A 22,765-nucleotide genomic window follows, 5' to 3' on the forward strand; every position below is an offset into this window, starting at 1 on the left:
GCGACATTTCTTTGAATTGTAACTTATTTATGACTCACCATGACTCTCTCATGAGGATAACGAGGACGCATTTTTTATTTGTCCCAAGTGATTCCCCTCATCAAGACTTTCAATTTGATACCCCATGCCCCGTGGCGGCATCACTTTGATTTTTAACCCAATAGATGACTCACAGTTACTATGTTATAATTATGGCTAGAAGGAATTTTTATTTCTATCACATGATGTTCCTGTTCGAGACCTTCAATTTGACACCCCACACGCCCTAGCGGCACATCACTTTAAATTTTAACCCTATCTCTGACTCACCATGACTGTGTCACGATGATAACCAGGAAACAATTTTTTTATTTGTCCCACGTGATGATCCTTACCAAGATCTTCAATTCGATACTCCACACACCTTGTGGCATCCCAATGAATTTTAAACCATTGTATGACTCACCGTGGTTACGTCATGATTACAACCAGGATGTATTTCTTTTTGGGCCAACGTCATTTCCCTAATCTAAACCTTTAATCTGAGATACCACACGCCCAAGGGTCATAATTATGAATTCCAACCTTATTATATTAATCACTCACCATGACTAAGTCATTATTATAACCAGGAAGCATTTTTTTTATTTGCCCCGTGGGATTTTCCTCATCGAGACTTTCAATTTCATACCCTACATGCTCTTGTGGCACATCACTTTGAATTTTAACACAATCTATGACTCACCATGACTATGTCATGATTATTACGAGGATGGATTTCGTATTTATCTAAAGTTATTCCCCCAATCGAAACCTTTAATTTGATACCCCACACGCCTAAGATGCATCATTATGAATTTATGACTCACCATGGCTATGTCATGATTATGACCAGGAAGCATTTTTGTTTGTCCCACGAGATTTCCCTCATCGAGACCTTGAATTTTGGCACCCCACATGCCCAAGCGGCACACCACATTCAATTTTAACCCAATCTGTGACTAGCCATGACTCCCGCTTACATGGTTCGCCATTTTTAACATTTTTTTATCTTCCTTATTTTTCAGCTTTTCAAACTTTCCTTTGACAAATTATCTCCATTTACGCTATTATAACGATTACAGGTTGAACTTCCGCGATATCTGCATTTTCGTGGAAATTCAGGGTGTTACACGGTCCTGGCTGTGGGGGTTGTCGGCAAAGAATGCTACGGATTAAAAAAAGAAAGGCATATCTATGAACGCTTCGCGCTTCAGAGACTCGAGGGGACATTTCTCTTTGATACAAGTCGTTTTTTTCAGGATGCAGAACAAGCATGCACGGGACCCTAACGATAAACAGCTTCGATGTAAATGAACTCAGAAGTGAGCGCACGCTCCCTCGCCCAGTGTTCTTTGTTTCTCCACAGGGCCCCAAGCCCCCAGCCCATCGGGCCTGAAGCTTCTCTGTCACGGTCATGAATACGCAGCCTATATCAAGAGTTTGGTACCCAATTTATACTTACAATTGCTTGCAAGTGGCGGTAATCATCATGGCCTTGCAAGTACAGCTGTATTAAACCAGCAGCGAAACTTTTTTACGGCCTCACAGGAGTTAAGAGATCATGCCGTACTGAATGCAAGAATTTGAGCACACGAATTTGCACCCCCATGATTTGTTACCACGTAATTTTTTTAAAAACTGTGAATGCTAATGAATTCTGAGTCCATCGGAGCCCGAGTGAATTCTGAGCACGAGGGTGTTCTGAGTCCTTTCGAGTTCTGAGCCCGAGTTAGTTCTGAGTCCATTTCAGTTTTGAGTCCATTTAGAGTTGTGAATCCGTTTTGAGGTCTGAGATCATTTTGAGTTTAGAGACCATTTTAAGTTCTGAGTACATTTTGTGTTCTGAGCACATTTGAGTTCTGAGTTAATTTAGAGCTTGAGTTATTTTGAGTTTTGAGCCCATTTTGAGTTCTGAATGCATTTTGAGTTCTGAGTACATTTGAGTTCTTTGTTCATTTAGAGTTCTAAGTACATTTTGAGTTTTGAGTCCATTTTGAGTTCTGAGTACACTTGAGTTTTGAGTCCATTGGAGTCCTGAGTTCATTTTGAGTTCTGAGTCCGAGTGAGTTCTGAGCTTTGCGCTTTCTGTGAGTTTGAGTTTGAGTGAGCGCAGATGTGTTTCTCAGCAATGAGTCTGAGTTTGAGTGAGTGGTGATTCCAAAATAAATTTGTGGCTGAGTTTGAATGAGCCGGGCGAACTTTGCCTAGGTATGCGGGTGACTCCAAGAAGGCACGTCGCTGTTTCTGGTAGCTTCCCGGCGCGGCGCTTCCGGGTACAGATCGAAACCCATTTGTACGGCCTTCGCTTGCAGCCGTTCTCGCTTTGCCGGGTCCATTGTGCGATGAAACGCAGACCAACGTCCGCCGGTACAATTTGTATAATGCAGCATCGGCAGCTGCCACGGTGAGAGCTGGAGAGCCTATACTAACACCTGCATTTTCTCGATAGCGTGCAGTGCACCTGAGTATAAGGACTCTGCGTAGCGGAAAGAATACAACATGCGCAGGTCTGTGAATGTCGGTGGTTGTTGTAGGTGGAGACTGGCTCTCGATCCCTTTGCTTTATTTCCCCAAGGAGAGCCCGCAGCCTACGCCGGGGTATGATTAAGAGGAGTAGGGACGGCGCTTAACACGCCGAACGCGATTTTGTTGTCTCGTTTAACGCCGGTGATACAAAATGAATTTTAAATATTCAAGAGGGGGGGGGATATATGTAGGGCACTAAACTTTACGTCTGAAGTTATTCAAAACAATCACTGTACAGCGTTGCAGGATCATTTAAAGCTTCGTTTGCCCATTTTATATTATGAAGAAAATGGCGAATGGCATCAACACTCTTAGATTTACTTTTAACATTCCTATGCTTCAGTCCACTATCGTCGATTATATACGGCATTTCGGTATGAGGTAGAACACACAGCACCCAGCTGGCTTTTATCAGACAGCACAAAACAAGGCTGTGAGTATATGCTACCTACGGTCTATTCAACAGTAACGCTAAGCCAATTATATTCTTGCATTTTACGCCTTCGCTAAGTATAACTTTGTTTTACTATCATATAAACTAAACAATGACCAGTTTCCCTTTTCGTCATCCATCTATACCAACTAACGAACAATGCTATCATACAGTCGATCCCGGATATATCGAACTCTAAGGGGATCACAAAATAGTTCGACATATCGATAATTCGATATATAACATATTTTCTTTTGCATATAATTTCCAGGGGTATGTTTGGACTGTTCGATAAATGCAATAATTTGATATATCGGGCTTTCAATAGTTTTATTTTACCTTAAAAGGGCCATGCAGACAAAATAGAAGTTTATTTTATTCAAAAGATTTCGTGTTTTATAGTGTCCCCAGCAGTTGCCCAGCAGCAAACGATGCCGTATTCACTGAGAAATTAATCAGTTTAGGTTAAAATTTTGATTCTCCCGCCAAATCGTGCGTTTTCGTGACGTCTGCCATGAAGTCGCAAGGGCGAGTATTCAAAGGCACTTCCAGTGCGTCATTATGCTCTGCAGCCTTGCTTACCGTCGGTCCTCCAAGATGGCGCTACCAAACGTATCCGCGGACCGTTGTTCGGTGTTGCTCTGTTTTTGATCGCATTTGCACCTGGATTGTTTTTGTTACGCTAGAAAGTAATCGTTTTGTGAAACATGGGGTATGCTCGACAGAGTCACGTAAGACAACGTCCCTTACGCCAATCGGCCAAAGTCGTGTAAGACAACTGCAAAGCGGCGGACTGCTGTGAAACTAAAGCAGCATAGTGCGCCCAGTACCAACAACCGTGCGCATCGGTGCTTCTATGTTCACGTGTATTTTCGTAGTTTTCATTGTTTACCGCACCATTCTTACTATTGTAAAATTATTATGCATTACATTTAAGCGCAAATAGCTCGTTCGGTAAGCTTGTAAGCCCTGCCTAATTTTCGCTTGCTTTTGCCGGCCTCAGCCAATCGCACAGCTGGGCATATGGCATCATAGGTTCTGTTGCGGCAAATGAGCTAGTGGGTCGCATGACCATTCCCTTTTTTCCTAACTATATAGCTTATTTGACCAAAGCGTGCGTTAAAAGTGGTGTCAGTATTATACTAACGAGGCCATCTTTCGAATGAACCAAACTTGTATTTTGTCTGCATGACCCCTTTAAGTACTAACGAACTACGGGACATTTTTTGTTCGAGTTTCTTCGTCGAGCTTGCAGCCGCACACGTCGGTGTACTTGCAAACTTATGGATGGTTCGAACGGCCTCCTTTTCCATGAAATATAATCTGCTTAAAGCTTGCACTTACTATTTAAACTTACCTTTACGAGAATCTCCAACTCACCTGTCTGCTTTCTTACCGTTTTGAGCACTTTATTAGGCGAGTGACTGAGTGAGTAAAGCGTGCGTTGCAGGCGAAAAAAAATAAATGGAATGGAAAAGAAAGTTGCTTGGACTCAGTACAGAAAACCGCGAGCTATAGCCTCTACTCGGAATCCGGTGATCAGATTTTCCTCACACTCATTCTGCGGATTGGTCAGTTTGCACTTTTTTTTACCTGCTCCAGGGATGGGAGAGGGGGGGGGGGGGCTATGGGTGGTAAGGACATTCCTGAACATAGTTGGTTTACTTTTTGATTTGTTTACGTTCAGCGAAAGGAAGATTATTGTGCATAAGGCCTTACAAGTTCGCCTACGCATGCCGGATTCTGTGAAGCATTTGTTTTGCTTCTCTGATAAAACCTTTCACAACAATAACAACTTAATTGCACCTAACTATTCTTTGAATTTATTTGATGAGGAGTTTCTAACCCAGTCACCTCCTTCTGTACAAAAAGCTAGTTACAATGTTTATTATTCTGATTCTCATTCAGTGGGCCAGTGCCCCGCACGGTTTTTCGCCGCATAAAGTATCCAGTTTGCGCGGTTATCGAATTTCAGCTTCGCGCTAAATTGTTACGATGAGAACCCCCAGAAAAGTCACCTACGCATTGACCGAAATTTTTTAGCACTGATAGAAATCGTATCGCTTTAAAAAGGTACACAAAAAAAATCCTGGGTTCAGTTTTACCGCAAGGCTCTGCAGTGACTAATCCATGTTGTCAACAAAGTACATTCGTCGAATGACAGCACCACGCATGCAATTTGACTGAGAAATGTGATCTTCGATGTGGTCAAAAAGTGGCGCTTCCACGTCTTTCTCAATAAACATTTTTAACAACACTAGACAGCGAGCTTCTTCAGTACACCAAACATTGTAGAAATATTACACGCCCTGTTAATAAGAGACACGGGATAAAATTAATGTTTCAGCTACAGTGTTAACGCTACTACCTCTTTCAGGTTGACATATGGTTACAGGCGACAGTCAGTAATCAGCCGCCAGAATACCTGGAGGTGAGTTAATCGGTGGTCACTTGAGGTTATCGATACAGGGATGCCCTTCCGATACCCAGATGATGATTTATAAAAGATATCGCTGTGGCCCAAGGCTTTCAAGACGTCAGGGCAGTATTTATTCCTTACCAAGCACACGTAGGCTTTTCATTGGTGCTGTCCTGTTGCTATTGATGGGTGCAACAAAGTACCTACAGCATCGCCATTGAATGCCTTGGCAGCAGGTAACCTATTTCTCAATTTCTTAATATATTTTAATGATTATTCGAGTATCTGCATTCCCAATACCTGTTTTTATTAAGATTTTGTGAAATATGCCGTTGCATCGAAGTCAAATGTATCTCAGTATTTCTATTTCACGTTTAAGGCACATATGCTTCGGTACATGTACCCTCTCAATCCGCAAATGGGCTTCACTGCGAGGCTTCTGAACAACCAGACAGCGTGAAAAATTGTGTGAATAAGTGGATTAGAATAAAAAAACAGAACCTCCGCTGGCACAACAGCGCAAGGCCTCATGTACGCTGTCGTTCCATAGCAGACTATTTTTTACTCTAATCGCATGCTTGGCCTCGTCATTCGCCAAATTATCACATTTTGTCACGTTGATTGGTCGTTTGTATCATTGTGGTGAAGCCCACCTGCGGCGATTTTTTTAGAGTGTATTGAAGAAAAGTTTTCTGAAAATCTGCCCAGTACTGGCGTCTCGTGAAATCCCCGTCAAGGGATTATATAGGTCTCAGTGTGGTACGAAGTTCCCGCATGTACTCTGGACCTATATTTCTCGAAGGCATTGCCCACTTCAGTTTTGTTCTGATGATTAACTGACTTTAATTGACCACTCATAACTACAGGGGCAAAAATGGAAGACTGCACAATTATAACAAAACAAATGAGATGCTTTTATTGAGACCAAATATTTAAAAAAATCAGAAGTGTAGGCGGTCAGTCACACAGAAACAAGTCATCGTAACAAATGAGAAAAGGATCACAGGACCAACATATTTCCACATTTGTGCAAAGGCAATAAGGCAACGTTAATGGGAGTCAGAAACAATTTATGGTTACTCGTACACGACAGGAATTTACGAACAGTGCGTCAAATATAAAAAACTGACTAGACGAAGTAGTAGTCTTGCATATTTAAGGCACACTCAGTTTGTAATCCTAATGCGGGTAGTGTAACGTCATTTAAATTTGGTCTTGGAGGTAGATACAGGAGTTTGTCCAAGATATGTTAGTTTCATTTCTACCCTTATTCTCTTGCTGACTAAGTAAAAAATTACATGTTTTATCATTTTTGAGCAGTCCACATGTCTCCCGCAATTGCCGAAGTTATCACAATAACACACACAGCGAAAATCTCGTAAGCTAAGTACACCCTAAAAACCTTCCGTGGGTGTGGTTCCACACAGTGTCGAAGGCAGAACATCTGAAGAATCACGAAGCCGAGCATATACTACTTGGCTCAATACAGTGATTTCAGCTGCGACAACGCAATCAATGCCTAATTAACGCTTCAGACATTACGAGCCCACTAGTGTGATGGGCTCCAACATTAGTCTACCGTGGTGTTTGATAGCACCGAATGCAGCTTCTTCACTGTGAAGGAAGGCCTACGGACGTTTCTAAGAGTACGCGTGAACCTTTTTGGGCTTCCAGTGGACGGCGACAAAAGGCAGCAAAAGCTGCAACGGCTTCCAGTGCCCTCCTGTTCCAACGTGCTGTTTGTGGCTAATTGGCCGGTCATAGCATGCGTCCCGCGGACCTACAACCGGCCTACAGCCACTTCAATGGCGAGACAAGTACAAAGGCTCACATGAGCTGTTATTATTAACACCTACATCTTGCCTGCTTCCGCTAGTCGACTGCATGCAGGAACACAACAAATCTATCTAAAACTCAGCCGGCTGCAGACCGCAAGGAAAGCTAAAAGTATAACCAAGATCGAGATCGGTTCTTTTTCCAATTTTTTTGAAACGCAGTGATTGAACAGATGTTCCGGCAATTATTTTAACGCTTCTGTTATTACTATGCCGAAGCTCAGCCAGCCCGCATCAAGGTGTCCCAGAAAGCATTTTTAACTGAGCTTAGGCTAATGTGTCCATAACACACAAAGCAGTATACATATACGTGGCTGACCTCAAGCGCAAACATCTCAACAAGGCTGATGTACTAGGCACTAGGAAAACACCCCTTGAAGACACAGCTTGTCCAAACCGCCCCTTACTAACATGTTGCCGCCGCCGTTGTTCTCTCGGTTTGGCCCTCCTCTTGCTTGCAGTAGCCATATACCCCCTTATTTTCTGCCACGCTGCAGTGCATAAGAAAGGTACCATTGCACATCTGGTTACGAAAGAATGACGTTTGAAGGCTTTCTATTTGCTCGAACAGCACTTCAGATCGTTAGTATCACGAGAAGCGTCATCCACAAAAATGCGCTACCCCATTACCATGTTTCAAAGAGCGATTCACGTAACAAATTCGTGCGCTGGAAATACCAAGCCACACATGGCAACAGGGATGGCACCTCACAATAGTTACTGAGAAAAGCGTCAGCTCTACTAAAGTCACCACACCTGTGCTATGAAGACGGCCAATGGCGCGTTTTGTTGTATTTTTTTTATAGAAGCAAGTTAGAATTGCACACATCATACGCTTATAATAGGATGCCATAAAAATGCCTGAAAGGGTATATTTGTAAGTAAAACAAATGACTTTTAACTATATATTTACAGCACAATACCTTTGCGATTGCTGCTTATGAGCTCGTGGGTGACCCTGCATAATATGAATGCTTGATAGTAAAAGTAGTGCGAATAAATGTCAAAACTTCCAAGCTTCCGTCGTTTCGCTCTTTCGAAAACTGTGGTCTCCTTCACGCTGCTCGGTGGACAAGTCGTTTCTTGTCAAGTGCTTCGCATGGAGTCGCGTAGTCAATCTGGTACCCCGAAATTTCTTCCAGGTAGTCCGAAGTGTTTGTAACGCATCCTAAACTCACTATGCATACAATAATTCTGGCGCCCCTCAGAGACTAATATCAGAACAAGACATTGCAATCAACATTAAGAAAGCATATCGTTTTCTTGATTTCGGATATGCTTGTGCGCAATAATGTCTGTAAAGCTTAAAAATCAGATTGGAAAGAGATTTCTCGTGCAATAAGCTTTCTTACCTGATATACTTAGCCCAACTTCAATCTGTCTCTCACGGCTAAAATAACCACAGGCTTCAAGAATTAACGAAAATGCACTGCTCGCTAGAGCAGAATTTTGTGACAATCAGTGAGCCGTCGGCAACATATATTTGGCGAATGCTGGAAACAAATTTCAGAGTCAGTATAATGGCTTTCTGTGTAATTTGACAAAGTTCATTACTCCTATGACAGAATATCTGAAAAGCCAGAATTATGTGGTTATTGCTAACACTTTATTCCTTCGCCTCTTCGAATTACGAGTTGTGATACTCATCCTGAGATGTGGCATTATACTGCGTTTTGGTGCATGCAACGCGTTATTTAAGAGACCACAAAAAGTAGTTTTTGATATTACGGCATTAATGTTGCAAAGACCTTCACAAACCATTTCCCAACTTCACTTTGTTCCCTCATGGCGTCATGATAGGAAGCTACGCCAATCCAGGTGCTTTTTCACTTTATGGTGCTACCACCAGAGGGCGACTGCAGGCCTCCTCAATGTCATCTTGTATTCTTAATCAATCGGGGACAAACTAAAAATAGCTCCCGAGAGCTAATGCTTAAAATATGGTCTCCTTGAAGGAAACTAAAAGGGCAGACGAAATTCACATGTCCGCTATGTTGGGCTATGTAGTAGTATACCTGGTATGCACAGGTAATACATGAATCGGCCTTGGGAAACAGGAAAGTCGACTGGCCGAGGTGGAGAGACTAGCCGTAGGATCGACTGAGGCAAGAGCGAAAAGGAAACTCTAGGTGACTTATGCATTGCGCAACGCGGAGCCTTCCGAGAAAAGCTCAAGGTTAAGCTTTTTTATTCTAGAAACTGCAAGAGGAAAGAAGCCCCATTTGCCTAGCGATGCTCGCTGAGTAAACATCTTTCTGGCCACCTCCTCAGTGCTGTATTGTACCATGATTGTTGGCAACATTACTCAACGAAAGTGTTAGGTAGAATGCACTTCTTCCCTTCCATACGCGCAAGCATTTACACCACCAGCAGAACATCCAAGATTCTTCAACAAAAATATCATGTAGAATGTGCTTCTTCACTTCCGTTCGTGCAAGCATTTATATCACCAGCAGAACATCAACAGAAAAATACACAAAAATATATATATTTCAATACACTTATTTGGCAACATAATGTAGATTACCTCGTTCCACTTTGTACCATGACCAGATAACTAACAATGCAGGAGGGGCTCATAAAATGATAAAATCACATTGGAGGCGGCCCCTTTGGTTTTGGAAGCTTCCGGTCCCAGCTCTCCAAAACCAGATGGCCGCCCCGCTGACTGCGGTTCAGTTGCGCTGATCGTCCGACAGTGACAGAGATATACCTTGAATCCTTTGAAAGATCCTCAGCGTATCGAGCGAAGCTGGTAAGCGCCCGTGCGCTAGCCGCCGCGCGAGGGCTTCTCGTCCCATCGCCACTGCCATATGAGGTGCAGGCAGTCGAACGGCGGAATGTCTGTGCTCAGACGCCGATAAGTCAAGCTCCACGTCGTCTCGCTCCGACCAGTGGTGATGCTTGGAGGACAAAGCGCGAAGCCTGTCTTGAATGTTCGATGCCACACGATGGGGATTTCGCAGGTGAAAGGGGAGCTTGCGACCACGGTAGCTGAATAAATGAAGTGGATGATGTATCAAAGTAGACAGCACTTGGTGACGCTCGGCAGATGAGGGAAGTCGACGGCGGCGACCAGTAGCACTGAGGAGTATAGGAGAACCCGCGTAGAAGTCACCCAGTGCTGGAAAAAGTTTTGTAGCAGGAAGTTCTTCGGAAGCGGAAGGGTACTGTTGCTTAAAAACGGAAACACTTCGTGCAGTGCCTTGCTTATAGTAGCCACCGCCGGGACTTTTGACATGGTTTACGGACGATGATATATTCTGGAGATGCTTGTACTTTGGCGGTGAATAATGTTGAAGATGGTTTGATGAAGTTGATAACAGCTGGCCACTATTCTCGGGCTGCGAGCTCTGGTACATGCTTCGGTTGCGATTACTTGACACGTCGTGCTTATTACTCCTTGTTAGTTCATCGTGATGAGCCCCATCATACTGCTCGTCTGCTAGGGCTGCTGTTTGTTCGGCAACAGAGGTTGGCAAAGGCTTGGGAAGTGCACGGTCAACAGACAATTTAGAATGCGTTGGGCTGAGCCCAGCAGCCGTTGGTGACTTCCGTCTGTGATTTGACGTCGGTGAACGAGGGCCATCCAGTTCCAAAGCATTAGTGTAACGTTGGCAGCATTTGGAACCCAATAGGTGAACTTGGCTGATCTCGGAAGGCATCGAGCAGAAAGAGTTGCGCGGGGACCGGTGCAGTCGTCGACTTCGTCGTTGTCGTCCGCCCGTTGGGCAAGCTCGCGGGGGACAAGAGGCCATCACACGACGACTGCCTGCACAACTATTTTTCCGCTTCTTCCGGGCCGCATGCTACGGGTTCACCTTGAAGCGGCTGCTGCTGCCCTCATAGCGGGTGATGACCTGAAGAATGTTTTTGCTGTGACCAACATGGCGGATTCTGTAGATGCCCGGCACGGCGTTTTGCGGAATCTCCCACATGACGGTTGCTTCGCTGTGTCCCAAAATAACCGACTTGCGGCGCCAGTAAAACCTGCATTCGAAATATTTGTTGTCATAACCAAAATCTGTACCGGCCACTAAGTTGCCGTGAAGTAGCTTTGGACACATCGGGCTGCATGTTAACTTCTCCCGTAAATACGTGCTGAGCTGTACAGTGACAAAAAATGGGCGTGTAGCACCTATTTCCAGCATTCTGTTATCTAGCCAGCAGAAATGATGTAATCAGGCATAATATATCAACTGAGTTTTGTAAAAAAAAATTGGTTTTTAAGCTTTAAGAGAAGCCATAATGCACCACCACCATACTATAAATCATTCTACAGCGATATCCTAGTAAGGTGTGCACGTAGCTGACAATAAATGTGCTAGTCAGTCATGGCACAAGAACCTGTGAAGTACCCCAACGGGCAATCCTGTGGCCCCTCGAAAATTTCTCATTCGTTAACTACTGCACCATTTCTACTGCGCTGATTGTTTACACATGGCAAAGAAAATCATAGAGGTCATTCACAAGACAACTTGCCCTTCTCTTGTGAACGTCCCTTGTGTTATTCTTCGTCAAATGCAAACAACCAGCGTAGTCGAAATGAACACTTACCAACTTAGCGTTATTGTACCTATCTTAGCGCTACCGCACACGTTCGAGCTACATTTTCTACGCGCAAGTAAACTAAAATCATCACGACTCACAAGAGAAGATTCTGAAGCATAGGTCACGCATCTCGAAGGTGAAATCCGCAAGTTTAGAAAAAGTGTAAGGTGTATATCCTCAGTAGAATAAAAAAAATCCGTCGTTAATTACAGTCTTCCACACGGGGACATTTTGAAACGTTCAGGTAATATCGGCCACAGTTGTTTACGCTGCGAGGCGACAAGCCAGAAAATTGCTCTCAGTTCCACCCAGTGTGAAATCTGCTGAAGCAGCGGAACTGTGGTTCTCTTTTGTCGGCTCGGACATCAACGGGCGCTCTTGAGAACGGCAGCGCTGTCGCCGCGCAAATTGTGCGGTTTGCGCAGAAGACTCGGGAGCTTAACGCCAGCGGCGGGAGGCTCCCTTCCTCTTCCTCCCCTAGAGGGAGGGAGAGAAACCCGTACAGCGAGACCACTGGGCCCTCTATCGATGGTTTTGGAACCGGCTTCCGCGAAACATGCTCCTACCCCTGCGTGACGCACGACCTTCAGCAGACGGACGAAACGGCTCGACCTACAACAGCTCTGCTGTTAAAAATATTTTATATACCACTGTACGGTGGCCTGGCGTAATATTGGGGCCAGGTATAATATTGTATACAACTTTTTTCAAGGGAGAAACATTAGCCATGACAAGAAAACTAGACTTCGGCGCGCTGAACTGTCGTATATTTTTGCAGTGAATAAAGTTATAAAATAAAACGAAACAAAGATATTGAAGCACATCGTGACCTTGTCATTCACTGGCAAAATATATTAGAGTTTAGAGATGCTACCCGATATACAGCCTTTTGTCAACTAGCGCAGTTTTGAAACTGAAATGAAACCGTTCGTGCGATGGTTTTAGTAAGACAGCTGCTTTGTGCTGCTATAATTTTCACGTGGAACTCGGAAAGTCTTTAGCAAGCGTTTACCTTGTTTCCCAGTTGCCGTCAGTTGCCACAACTGTCCAGGAAGTCCCATCATTGTTCAGTTTTTCCACAGTCAGGTATGTGCTTTCCAGCTGAAAAATATGCATTTATTTTAACTTACGACGAATTAGTTTACTCTATGAACTGATTGTAGGGCCGGAATACCATCTACCTAGACAGAAATACGGAATTTGGACCTTCATTTACGGGATCGAGGGAACACTATGAATGCGCTCTTACCATCAGGTTGTTTCTCGGGTGGCCAGCGACAAAGGTAACGATGGCCCGTTCACCCTGAAAAATGAAACCGAAGTGTTTTAATACGTTTCGGTGATGCAATAATAAAGTAATGAACGAGTAGCAAAGTGCTGAGATATTGTGCATTGGTGATATGGAGCGATAAGTCCAGGTGAGTTGCTGACACGAACTGCTGATTGCGCCTACACCAGTACCTGATCACTATAAGTAAAATAAAGCGCGAGAAGACTAACAGTGGCGATTTCTTCTGCTTTTAGTCTCGCCGTAAGGACGGTTTTCCGGCCTTTGGTCGAGTGCCGAAGAGATAGCGTTTGTCCTCACCCTATTGTACTGCGGCTTGACGTCAGAGAGCACCTGGCCGAAGACTTTTCCCAGCGGGGTGCCGTCAAAGACGACGCCTGTCTTGAAGGACACCTGCTTTTTGAGCAGATTCGGCAGTGGCGGCCCTGGAGGCAGGCTCACGTTGGATACCAAGGATTGGGCCAGGCCTTCGTACTGCTTTTGGTAGGCCATCAAGGTGTGTGGACCGTAAATCGTTGAGGCCCCTTCGTATCGTTGAACCTGGGATACATGCAAGAAAACATGCTCAGTATCCTATGATTATCGGCCTGCGGTATTCAACACAGGAGAAAAATGTCAAATCCCCGCGCTGCTACGTTATTGAGCATGTGGCGACAGAAATCGTAAGAGGAGTTACATTGCTGCGAGTGCATTTCGGGTTGTGTTAAGGCTGCAGGTTGCCGTTGTACGTTCGCCCTCTATCGAGTAAAGTTATGGCGTGATTGGGTGAACCCAAGAACGCCATAATTCACCCAATTGGGTGAATACAATAACTTTAATTTGTACGTTAAGACGTTCATGGCCGGCGTAAATAGCGTTGTGCGAAAACTTAGCTGTACAAACATGCAAATAATGGTAATAACAAATTAGAAAGAACATTCTTACAGTTTAGAGATTAGACATCAGCTTCAAGGGGATTTATTAACATGCGCTAACTGATGCCTCATACAGATCCCGCGGTTATGGAGGGATGATTCTTGAAAGTGGCACCAGCCGATGCTCTAAAGATGACAGTCTTTCTTGGGCTACTTCAACGCATAAATTTTGGTCCGTCCGTCCGTCCGTCCGTCCGTCCGTCCGTCCCTCCGTCCGTCTGTCTGTCTGTCTGTCTGTCTGTCTGTCTGTCTGTCTGTCTGTCTGTCTGTCTGTCTGTCTGTCTGTCCGCCCGTCCGTCCGTCCATCCGTCCGTCCGTCCTCCGATTCAGCCTTCCGGTCGAAAGTTGAACAAACCGCCAGAAAGAAGTTTATATAGGCAGAACCGTTCGAAACTCCAGAAGCTGCTGGCGTAAGTCATACGTGTCCCCATAACTTAGCGCAAAGGAAACCTCAGAAACATTGTAGGCAAAATCTTATTACTTGATCGGTAGTCTCCGGGTTCTTTTAGTTAAAGGAGTACTGACACGAAATTTGCGTGTTATGTTTTTCGGTGATATGGGTGCCTACCAGCCCAGTAATCATAGAATGACACAGAGATGGTAAACCGCAGCGTGAATAATTATTTACAGGCTCGTTTATTCAGGTCACTTTTGGTTTCTACCAAACGAGCCCCGACGTGGCCGCCATGACAGGAGGGCGCTCATTACATCACTGTTCTCGTCGCACCACGACCGTTCTGGACGCGCGTGCACGTGCGCCCTGCCCGGTTGTGGTCGCACGCGCCCTGGCAGCATGCCCTCAGTCCCAAAACTGTGACGCGATGCACAAGGCAAAGCAGCGCGCGCCAACAGCAGCCAGCGCGTTGATTACGCCATGGGATCCCTGACATCAGCCGTTTGGGGGCGCGGCGCTTACTGCGTCATTCTGATGCCGATGCCGAAGGGTGTCCGTTCTGAGCTTTGTGGTATGTGCAAAAATTTGATTTAAAATATCTTATACTGAACGCTTACTGTTGAAACTTCCTGGGGGACGCCTCCACATACAAGCGAAGCTTTTAAGGTAGTCACTTCATCTTAAAAATTTTGTGCAAGTACTGCTTTAAGAATATACGTTGGGTTGTTTTTTTACGGTAGGGTGAAAAACAACGCGTTACAAATGGCGCAGAAAGGTCCCAGCTCATGCGAGATAAAAGCAAGCGCGAAAAGAATAGACCTTCTGTTCGTGAAGTTACTAGCAGAACAAGGCACAAAAGATAAGGAAAAAGATGGGAGCTGTCCCAGCAGATGGCGCGTGAGCAGTGCGAAGGCGGGGAAATTGAATTGCATTGAAGAAACCTGCGTTTAATTCATCTCGAGAGGAGTGAGAGAGAAAGGGGAACAGTGGTAGGGGTGGTAGCGTGGAACGGCGAAGGAATTACGTGGCAGAGCCAACAGATGACTATCGTCTTTCGACGACATGTGCAATGAAGCAAGCAGATTTTAAATATCCCTAGAACAATACTACTATCACCAGACCTTACAATTGACTATTAGACCCTTCTGATTTATTTCTACACTCGAAGCTTGATTTTACCACCAAAGTATTTTTTTGTGCATTAAACTACAGCCCATCACGCAGACTGTTGTCTCCTTCTTCATAGTGGATAATATGGGGGCTAAAAGCAAAAACGTCCTTGTATTCGAGATTTCGGAGAACGTTAAAGATCCACAGGTGGTCAAAACTAATCCTCATCCCTCCAGTACGGCGCACTTCATTGTCTGTGAAGCTTCAGCGCGTTAAACCCCACACTCAATCCAAATACAGGTGATGAGGATTGACAGGACGACTCAACGATTGGCTGCACGCAAAAAATTCGCGCAGAGCGCGCTGAGGTGGTTGATATCTTTTGTGTTCCAGGTCAGACACCGCAGACAGCACTTCTTAGAGCAAAGGTAGATACCGAAGTCGAGACGAAGGACAATTAAAAAAATTTAGAGACCGCAGTATATTTAATCAGGCTGCACATGCTTACATGCCCACGCTCTGAAACCAGGCGCTATCAGCAATCTGTCACCCGAGAAATCCGAAGCAAGCCGTTTGAGCGTTATAGACGAGAGTTTAGCCGGCTGTACATTACGAAACGACTAGTGATGAAAAAAAAAAAGTTGGAGAGGCATCTACGTTTGTATCCTAAGATGTAAGGTGCGATAGCGATACTTAGACTCCCACGGAGCGTTTCCGTACGCAGCTGCTGCATTTCCGATCTATGCTTCACGAGAACCAAAGGTTATCGAAAAGAGAAAGACTAGCAACCAGGGTTTTAATCGCCGTGTCACGGGAGAGACAAAAGCTCTCTGAGTTTCTGTGGCTTAAAATGTGAGCATGAAAGGTTGCAAATGCGAGGTGTTGGTCAGTTTGAGCGAGGAGAAGTCAGTGTCAGTGTATCAAATGTTTATTCCGTGATGCCTAGGCCGGGGTGAACAATTTTGCTTTTTTAAAAGAGAGAGAGAGAGAGAGAGAGAGAGAGAGAGAGAGAGAGAGAGAGAGAGAGAGAGAGAGAGAGAGAGAGAGAGAGAGAGAGGGGGGGGGGGGGGGGGAGGGAGGGAGAGAAGATCTGCATTCAGGAAGAAGTAGCTGTGGTTTACGAAAATGGGGTAAAGAGATGGCAGGGAGCTCAAAGGTGAAACCTGAGTCTACGGCACCAGATGCAGGAGCTCCTTCCCTTGCCCTCTCAATCAGCTCGCGCTGATCTTCAGGTAACGAGCTGGTCAAATCTCCCTCCAATGCCTCGAAGAAATGGAATATCTTATGTTTGAGTTGTTCTCCCCTGGCCATACCCTTGGACATGGCTAGGTTGCGCGGAAGAGGGTGGATGTTTCCCCTATTTTAGCACAGTTTCAAGTTGGTATCGGATGTTCCCACCAAACGCCTTAACGCACATGGATTTTCGGATAACTGTATTGGTTTTTTGTTCACAGAGATTATGATTCTTCGGCATTGAGACCTCGTTGTAGCAAGGGGAAAGATTGTGTTCCTAGGCATAGGATGTGGATTCCTTCCTGACGTTTTTCGAAGACGGCAGTGTGGTAGTCGTGGTCACAAGGAGCACGGTATGCGAGTTCGTGTGCCTCTTGCATAGTGCGTCGTTCGCTTTCAGACCATTATATCCGACTGTCCAGGTGACGTTGTTAACTTTCTGCATTAAGGATGGGAATATCTTACCGAAACAGTTGGTATTCTGCCTCCTGAAACCTGTATAAGGTCCTTTGTGAGTCTGTGATGATGTTATGCTTTTATTTGATACTTCCGCTATTCGGGTTTCCAAGAGGATGCCCCAACTTCCACTGCTTTGTTCAATGTAAGTTGGAAGGTCATGCAGTCACAAAGATTACCAGAGTAGTCACCTACGAGAATTGGGCCTCGCGCTTTCGTGCACACGAAAGTCGGTGTATACTGCGATCTTATGAACTTGAGCCTGCCATACCGCCCCTTCTTGTGTAGGATAGTACCCATATTTTTTGGTAGAGGAGAGTTTTTATGCGGGGTTGCTGGATCGGTGCCATGTCTATCATGTCATTCAGTGCTTTCCTTTCAAAGGGGTGGGGTTGCCTGTCTTTTATGTTTGGGTGTGCTGTTTGAGGGTGGCTGTTTCTTTTCAAAGGGGGTATGATGGCCCCTCCCTATTTTGTTTATACATCCGCTTTCTTGGTGCGAGGAGAGTTCATTGTTTCAGCGATATCTTGAAGTGCGTTAGAAAGACTCAAGTTGACGACCTATTCATCGTCATTATAACCAACATCCTATTTAGGACGACTGTGGCGTGAAGGCCTCTCCTACTGACCTTCACCCGCTGCTGTCCTCCGCTTCCCGAGTCCATTATTTGCTCCGAATATCTATTTCATTCCTCCAATGAGTAAATGGTCGGCCCCTTCTTCTAGACCCGTCTATGCATGTTCATTCTGTTATATTGGTGGTCCATCCTTCGTTAGTTCGTCTCATGGCCCAAAATTGAGAGGTTGAAAACTGCCTTATATAGTGTCCTAATGATGGTGTTTATTTCACTTTCTTTGGTGTCAGTAAATTCGTGGTACGGCAGGCTCCGCAATATTCTGGTCATGATCAGTGGTTGCATGAGTCTTATCGTTCCTTTTCTCTTTTTCTTGCTCTTTCTTGGTTGGACGTTTTGCAGATTTTCTGTTTTTGGCGGTTTTGAGTTGGTAACTACCCGCTTGTCTAGAACCCCGCCTAGCATTCTCACGTGGTTGTTCTCTGGGAGGATATTCGTAACTATTTTTAGGGCGATTTTTAACTTGGCCGCGTTGCGCCATCTGTCGTTCCCCAAACCGAGCTTTCAGCGGAGACATAACCGCGGGAACATTGAAAAGTATTCTGGAAACTTATGTGATTAGACGCTATTAGTGGGCTTTATTTAAGCTATTTTCGGCTTATGTGCTATGCCTTCCTTGATCTCTGAGATACCGGCGGTAATCCTTTGCCCCCTGTTTTAGTTAGGTCACCCACTGTTGGTGCCGGCATAAATCCCGGTGGAAAACATAGCGCGGTGGCTCAGTGGGTAAGGCGTTGTGCTGCTGAGCCCAAGGCTGCTCGTTGAATTCCCGGTCGCGGTGGTCGTTATTCTGATGGAAGCAGAAAACAAAATTGCTAGTGTGTCGAGATTTCGGAGCACGTTAAAGAATTTACAGTGGACAAAATTCTTCCGGAGGCTTCGACTACGACATGCCTCGTCGTCCAGTAGTAGCCTCGGTACATGAATTACCGGAAATTTGTATTTTTGATGTTCTCGTTGAAACCCGCTTTGGACGTATGTTGCGGGCAGGGCTGGAGGCTGTATCTGTCGAGTCACTACACCGACTGGACATAGAACAGACTTTACTGCGCAGGCGCGGCACCTGGTGATAAAACGCGTGTCCTTTCTTTCGTATCCACTTTTCCAAACTTCTGTTCCCGTAACGCCGCATTACAGGTTCAGCGGAGCCCTCGAATCTTGCTGCCTCAGTCGTAGCTTCCGGGTGGTAGTGGTGACGTATTTCCGTGGACGCCTGATGAGCACGACTGATAGCGGACGGCTAGGAGGCACGCGGGAATCGAAAAATGAGCTAATAACGCTATCGCGTTAAAAACGATGAGACCTTCGCGACTTTCTGCGACCTTCGCTCTTACAGGCAAGCGCACTACCGCGACGCCGATCCGAAGCGGGAGAAGGCGAGAAAGCAGTCTTCATTCCTTCCAAGATTGAAAGTCATTCATGTATTATTTTCTTTTTGCTGATCCTCGCGCTTCTGAAGACGTACGGACAATCGGACAAGTCACGTGGTACCGCAAGGGCGAATATCTGCACTATCGAAGCGATAAGAAAGGCGAAGCTTGCGTGCCTGCGGCTGAAGGTCATTGCGGCGGGATGAATATGACCTCGACAGATGTACCTAGTAGAGCTTTCACTTTAAAAATAGTGAGCCGTTCCACTCTGTCTAGGTGGATGCCCAGGGAAGCTTTTTGCACACGATATACATAGTTGTGACACAAAGTTTAGGTATAAATTTGCCGTGGTTGAACGCGGTTAAATCAAGCTGGTCGATAGCTCGGTTTCCGCACCGAGAGCGCGCAGACAACGCGAACACAACTGCACTGGAAGACAAGACACAAACGCTGCTCGGCTCAGTCGACGCTTTAGGGGCGAATGCTCAGTCAACGTGGATGCAGCCGGCGCCTTCTTCTGATGGCAAGATCCCTCACTCTTTCCCCCAATTCCCCTGCCCGCACTCCTCCCCTTGGAACGAACGAGCGATTAAACGCTTTCACTGCGCAACCGCACAAGGCGCTGGCTTGACTTCGTTAGAGCTTGGAGTTTAGATTGACGCTACGAGGAACGACCCGTCTACAGGGTTTTACCTGGAGTATTTGCTTCACTTTACAAAAAATTCAGTGAAGCTCGCACTCACGCGCAAAACTTGAATTTTGAAGTTGTTTTAGGTGAGCGTAGCCGGCCCCATAGTTAGGTTACAGTATCATTGTTTATTTGCATAGTTGCGGTGCTAGTAATCGTCGTCATATGCATCAAAGAGGTCGTCGTCTTTTTCGCGGCGAGAGGCTTGAACCATAGCGAAGCTGCAGGATTTCTTAATAAGTGAGCACTGAAGCACACATCACCACGCATTTGTACAAATTTAAAATTGTTTATTTACATGTTCCGTCGTTGCTTTGCACTGTGCTGTCATAGTCATACGCATCAATATCATCGTGTTTCTCATGCCAAGCATTACATGCGCGGTAGCGCTTGACGACAGCGCTGCAGTTTCTCTCTCTCTTTTTTTTTTTTTTGCTAAAGCCACTGTGCGTGCCGTGAACGCTCGGCGGTCGCTGTCAGTCACGGGTTCACGAGCGCTTCGCATTTTCTTCGTATTTTTCCCCGCAACACCGAACTTACGGCTTGCACACCAGCTCGGCTGCTAAAATGAGGGCAGAAACCAGACGCAATAAAGTTAGCGGAAATTACCGGGTCTTTCTTGAGCAAGTGCGGGCGGTCCTTGAATTGTGGGAGCTAGAGAATAAAATTCGGGCAGAAACATCCGCGCTTAGGCGGCAGGGAAGTCTCGGGATTTTCGCGGGCAGGTGCAGTTAACCCTTAAGTGAGCGAAATAAATGAGGGCTGGAATTCATCCCACCCGCATATAATACAAGGAATAATTTTGACAAGGAACAAAATAAATATAGAGCTGGCATTGTGTGCAATTTTTTGTAGTATTGGGCTTGTCTACTGGTATCTGGCGATACGACCACAAGGCTACATCGTGTAGGAACGAGGGCCACGTACATAAACACCCCACGGTGTGGGGAAGTGTGCGCGAAACACAGTGGGAAATCCGGACTTGCCAGTAGCCCGAACCGACGCATGTCGAATGTCGCCATGCATATACACATTCACATTGCTCTATGGCGGACTATTCGTGTTCTGCTTTTATTTGGCTAGCCGCGCCCGTCCATTTTCAGCGACGTTTTTTTTTTTTTTTTTTTTGACTGCTCAAGAGCGACTCTGGCAAAAGTGTGGCGCAGTCATCCCATTTGGCACGACATGTAGGAGTATCTTTGGCGCAGTTTGGCGCACTTGGCGCACCACCGAATAAAAAGTGATGACACTGTTGGCACACCATTCGAACCTTACTTAAGTCGGCTATCCCACGCAGTACAAAGAAGGGCGGCTGCTTTATTTGGTGCACTTGAGCAAAATCAGTAAATGAACGGCTTATGTAAACAGGGTTGTTTTTGTTCAGGAAATAACTCCTGATTAGTATATAGAAAATTTAGAGCTATGAATATTGTGCTGGAAAATGGCGCGGGCTAAGCCAGAAACAATGCATGGAGTTTACTTACGCGACCCTGCATACCCACTGTCAAGTAGCGATCGCACGGGCACAGCGCGGTTATCAACGCATTTTTCTTGACAAGCGCCAGCATTCGTGCGCGGTTGTGCAGGAATAGACGATTTATGACATGAGCATATTGACTCCCGCGTACCATGCGAGTGGATTGTTGTTGCGTTGAGGCACAGATTCAATAAATGGACATGCAGGAAGCGCCCTTTACAGCCTAGGTAGTGGAATGCTCGAACAAGCGAATGAACGCACACCTTGCACAGGTCGGTGCTGATCCCAACCACGGGGGAAAAAAATCCGGCGAAGAATAGGTGCGAGCTGGAGTACACTCGGCCAGCCCTCTCCAGTAGTGAACAGATAAAACCAATGCGTACATCCTGTGATAACCTTCGCAACGAGAACTTGGCGCCTTACGCAGCTTCCTAAATGAAAACTTAGGTCATCCCAACGAGCCATAGAACAAAATATGTCATGAGTAACGCTTTGGAGAGGAAACAAAAATGAGTCAGGGAACAAAGTCAGGTGCAATACAACTCAAATCAGTACCAAATTAAGAGAAAGAAGCGGACTTGGATTGGGGGGGGGGCATTGCAATGAAATAACAACCGGTGGACCACCAGGGTAACAGAGTGACTACGAAGAGACGGGACAGAGTTTGGGAAGAACTCCAAGGATGGACGAAATAAGAAAATTCGGGGCAATAAATTGGCTCGGGCAGCAGAGGACAAAAGCGGTTGGAGAGGCCATCGCATTTCAGCGTACATAGATTGGTTGATTGTGATAGTGATGAGGCATAGCTTCCTTTATCCCATACGTGATGCTGTGAGTGCGACTCTCGAAATAAAGGCTGTCCAGTAATAAACTGTGTCCTGCGTCTCGGCTACAAGTTGCCGACAAGGAGGGGATTCGTCACCCTGCAGTAAGAATTAAAAACCCCGAGGTGTTGAAAATGGCTGCTACCAGCTAGACAGCGGAAACGTTGATATTTACCTGGAGCTGTTCGTCGAGGCGAACAACGTTCCGGAGGAGAAGAAATCGAAGCTATCGAAGCTTCCCCTGACAGCCGTCTAAGAAAAGGCATGTGTCTCGCTCCGCAGCCTGCTCCTTCCAAAAACGCCCACCCGGGTAACTCGAAGAAGCTGACGACGTGTTACAAAAGCACTACGCTCCACGACATTCAGTGCTAACACAGACGTATACATCTTCAATCAACTCAAGAGGCACACCATAGCGTTACGCAGTTGGTGGTCCGGTTAAAGAAATTGTCGGCCACTTGCACAATCAGCACGTTCCTCCAGGATGAGCTGGGTTACAAGCGGACGTTATTATACGCGGTCGTAGCGGATGTTATTATACACGGAACATAGACAGATCATTAGGTCAATCAGAAATCAGTGCGTGCGTTGC

General features: G+C 45.6%; 1 protein-coding gene across 1 annotated transcript in view; it reads right to left on the bottom strand.

Moving 5' to 3' along the window:
- Nucleotides 1-6,289: 6,289 nt before the first annotated feature.
- Nucleotides 6,290-22,765, bottom strand: part of Cdase (neutral ceramidase) — a 121,423-nt gene continuing 104,947 nt past the window's right edge. The window contains exons 15-18 of the mRNA XM_077684094.1: nt 13,374-13,613; nt 13,035-13,088; nt 12,798-12,886; nt 6,290-11,224 (exon numbers count right to left, since the gene is read on the bottom strand). Coding sequence (XP_077540220.1) covers nt 11,044-11,224; nt 12,798-12,886; nt 13,035-13,088; nt 13,374-13,613 — 564 coding nt within the window. The 3' untranslated portion in view covers nt 6,290-11,043. The remainder of the gene's footprint in view (nt 11,225-12,797; nt 12,887-13,034; nt 13,089-13,373; nt 13,614-22,765) is intronic.

Source organism: Haemaphysalis longicornis, unplaced genomic scaffold, assembly GCF_048455015.1.
Source record: "Haemaphysalis longicornis isolate Haplotype H1 unplaced genomic scaffold, Haemaphysalis longicornis Haplotype H1 scaffold_1, whole genome shotgun sequence".
NCBI classification, from domain to species: Eukaryota; Metazoa; Arthropoda; class Arachnida; order Ixodida; family Ixodidae; genus Haemaphysalis; species Haemaphysalis longicornis.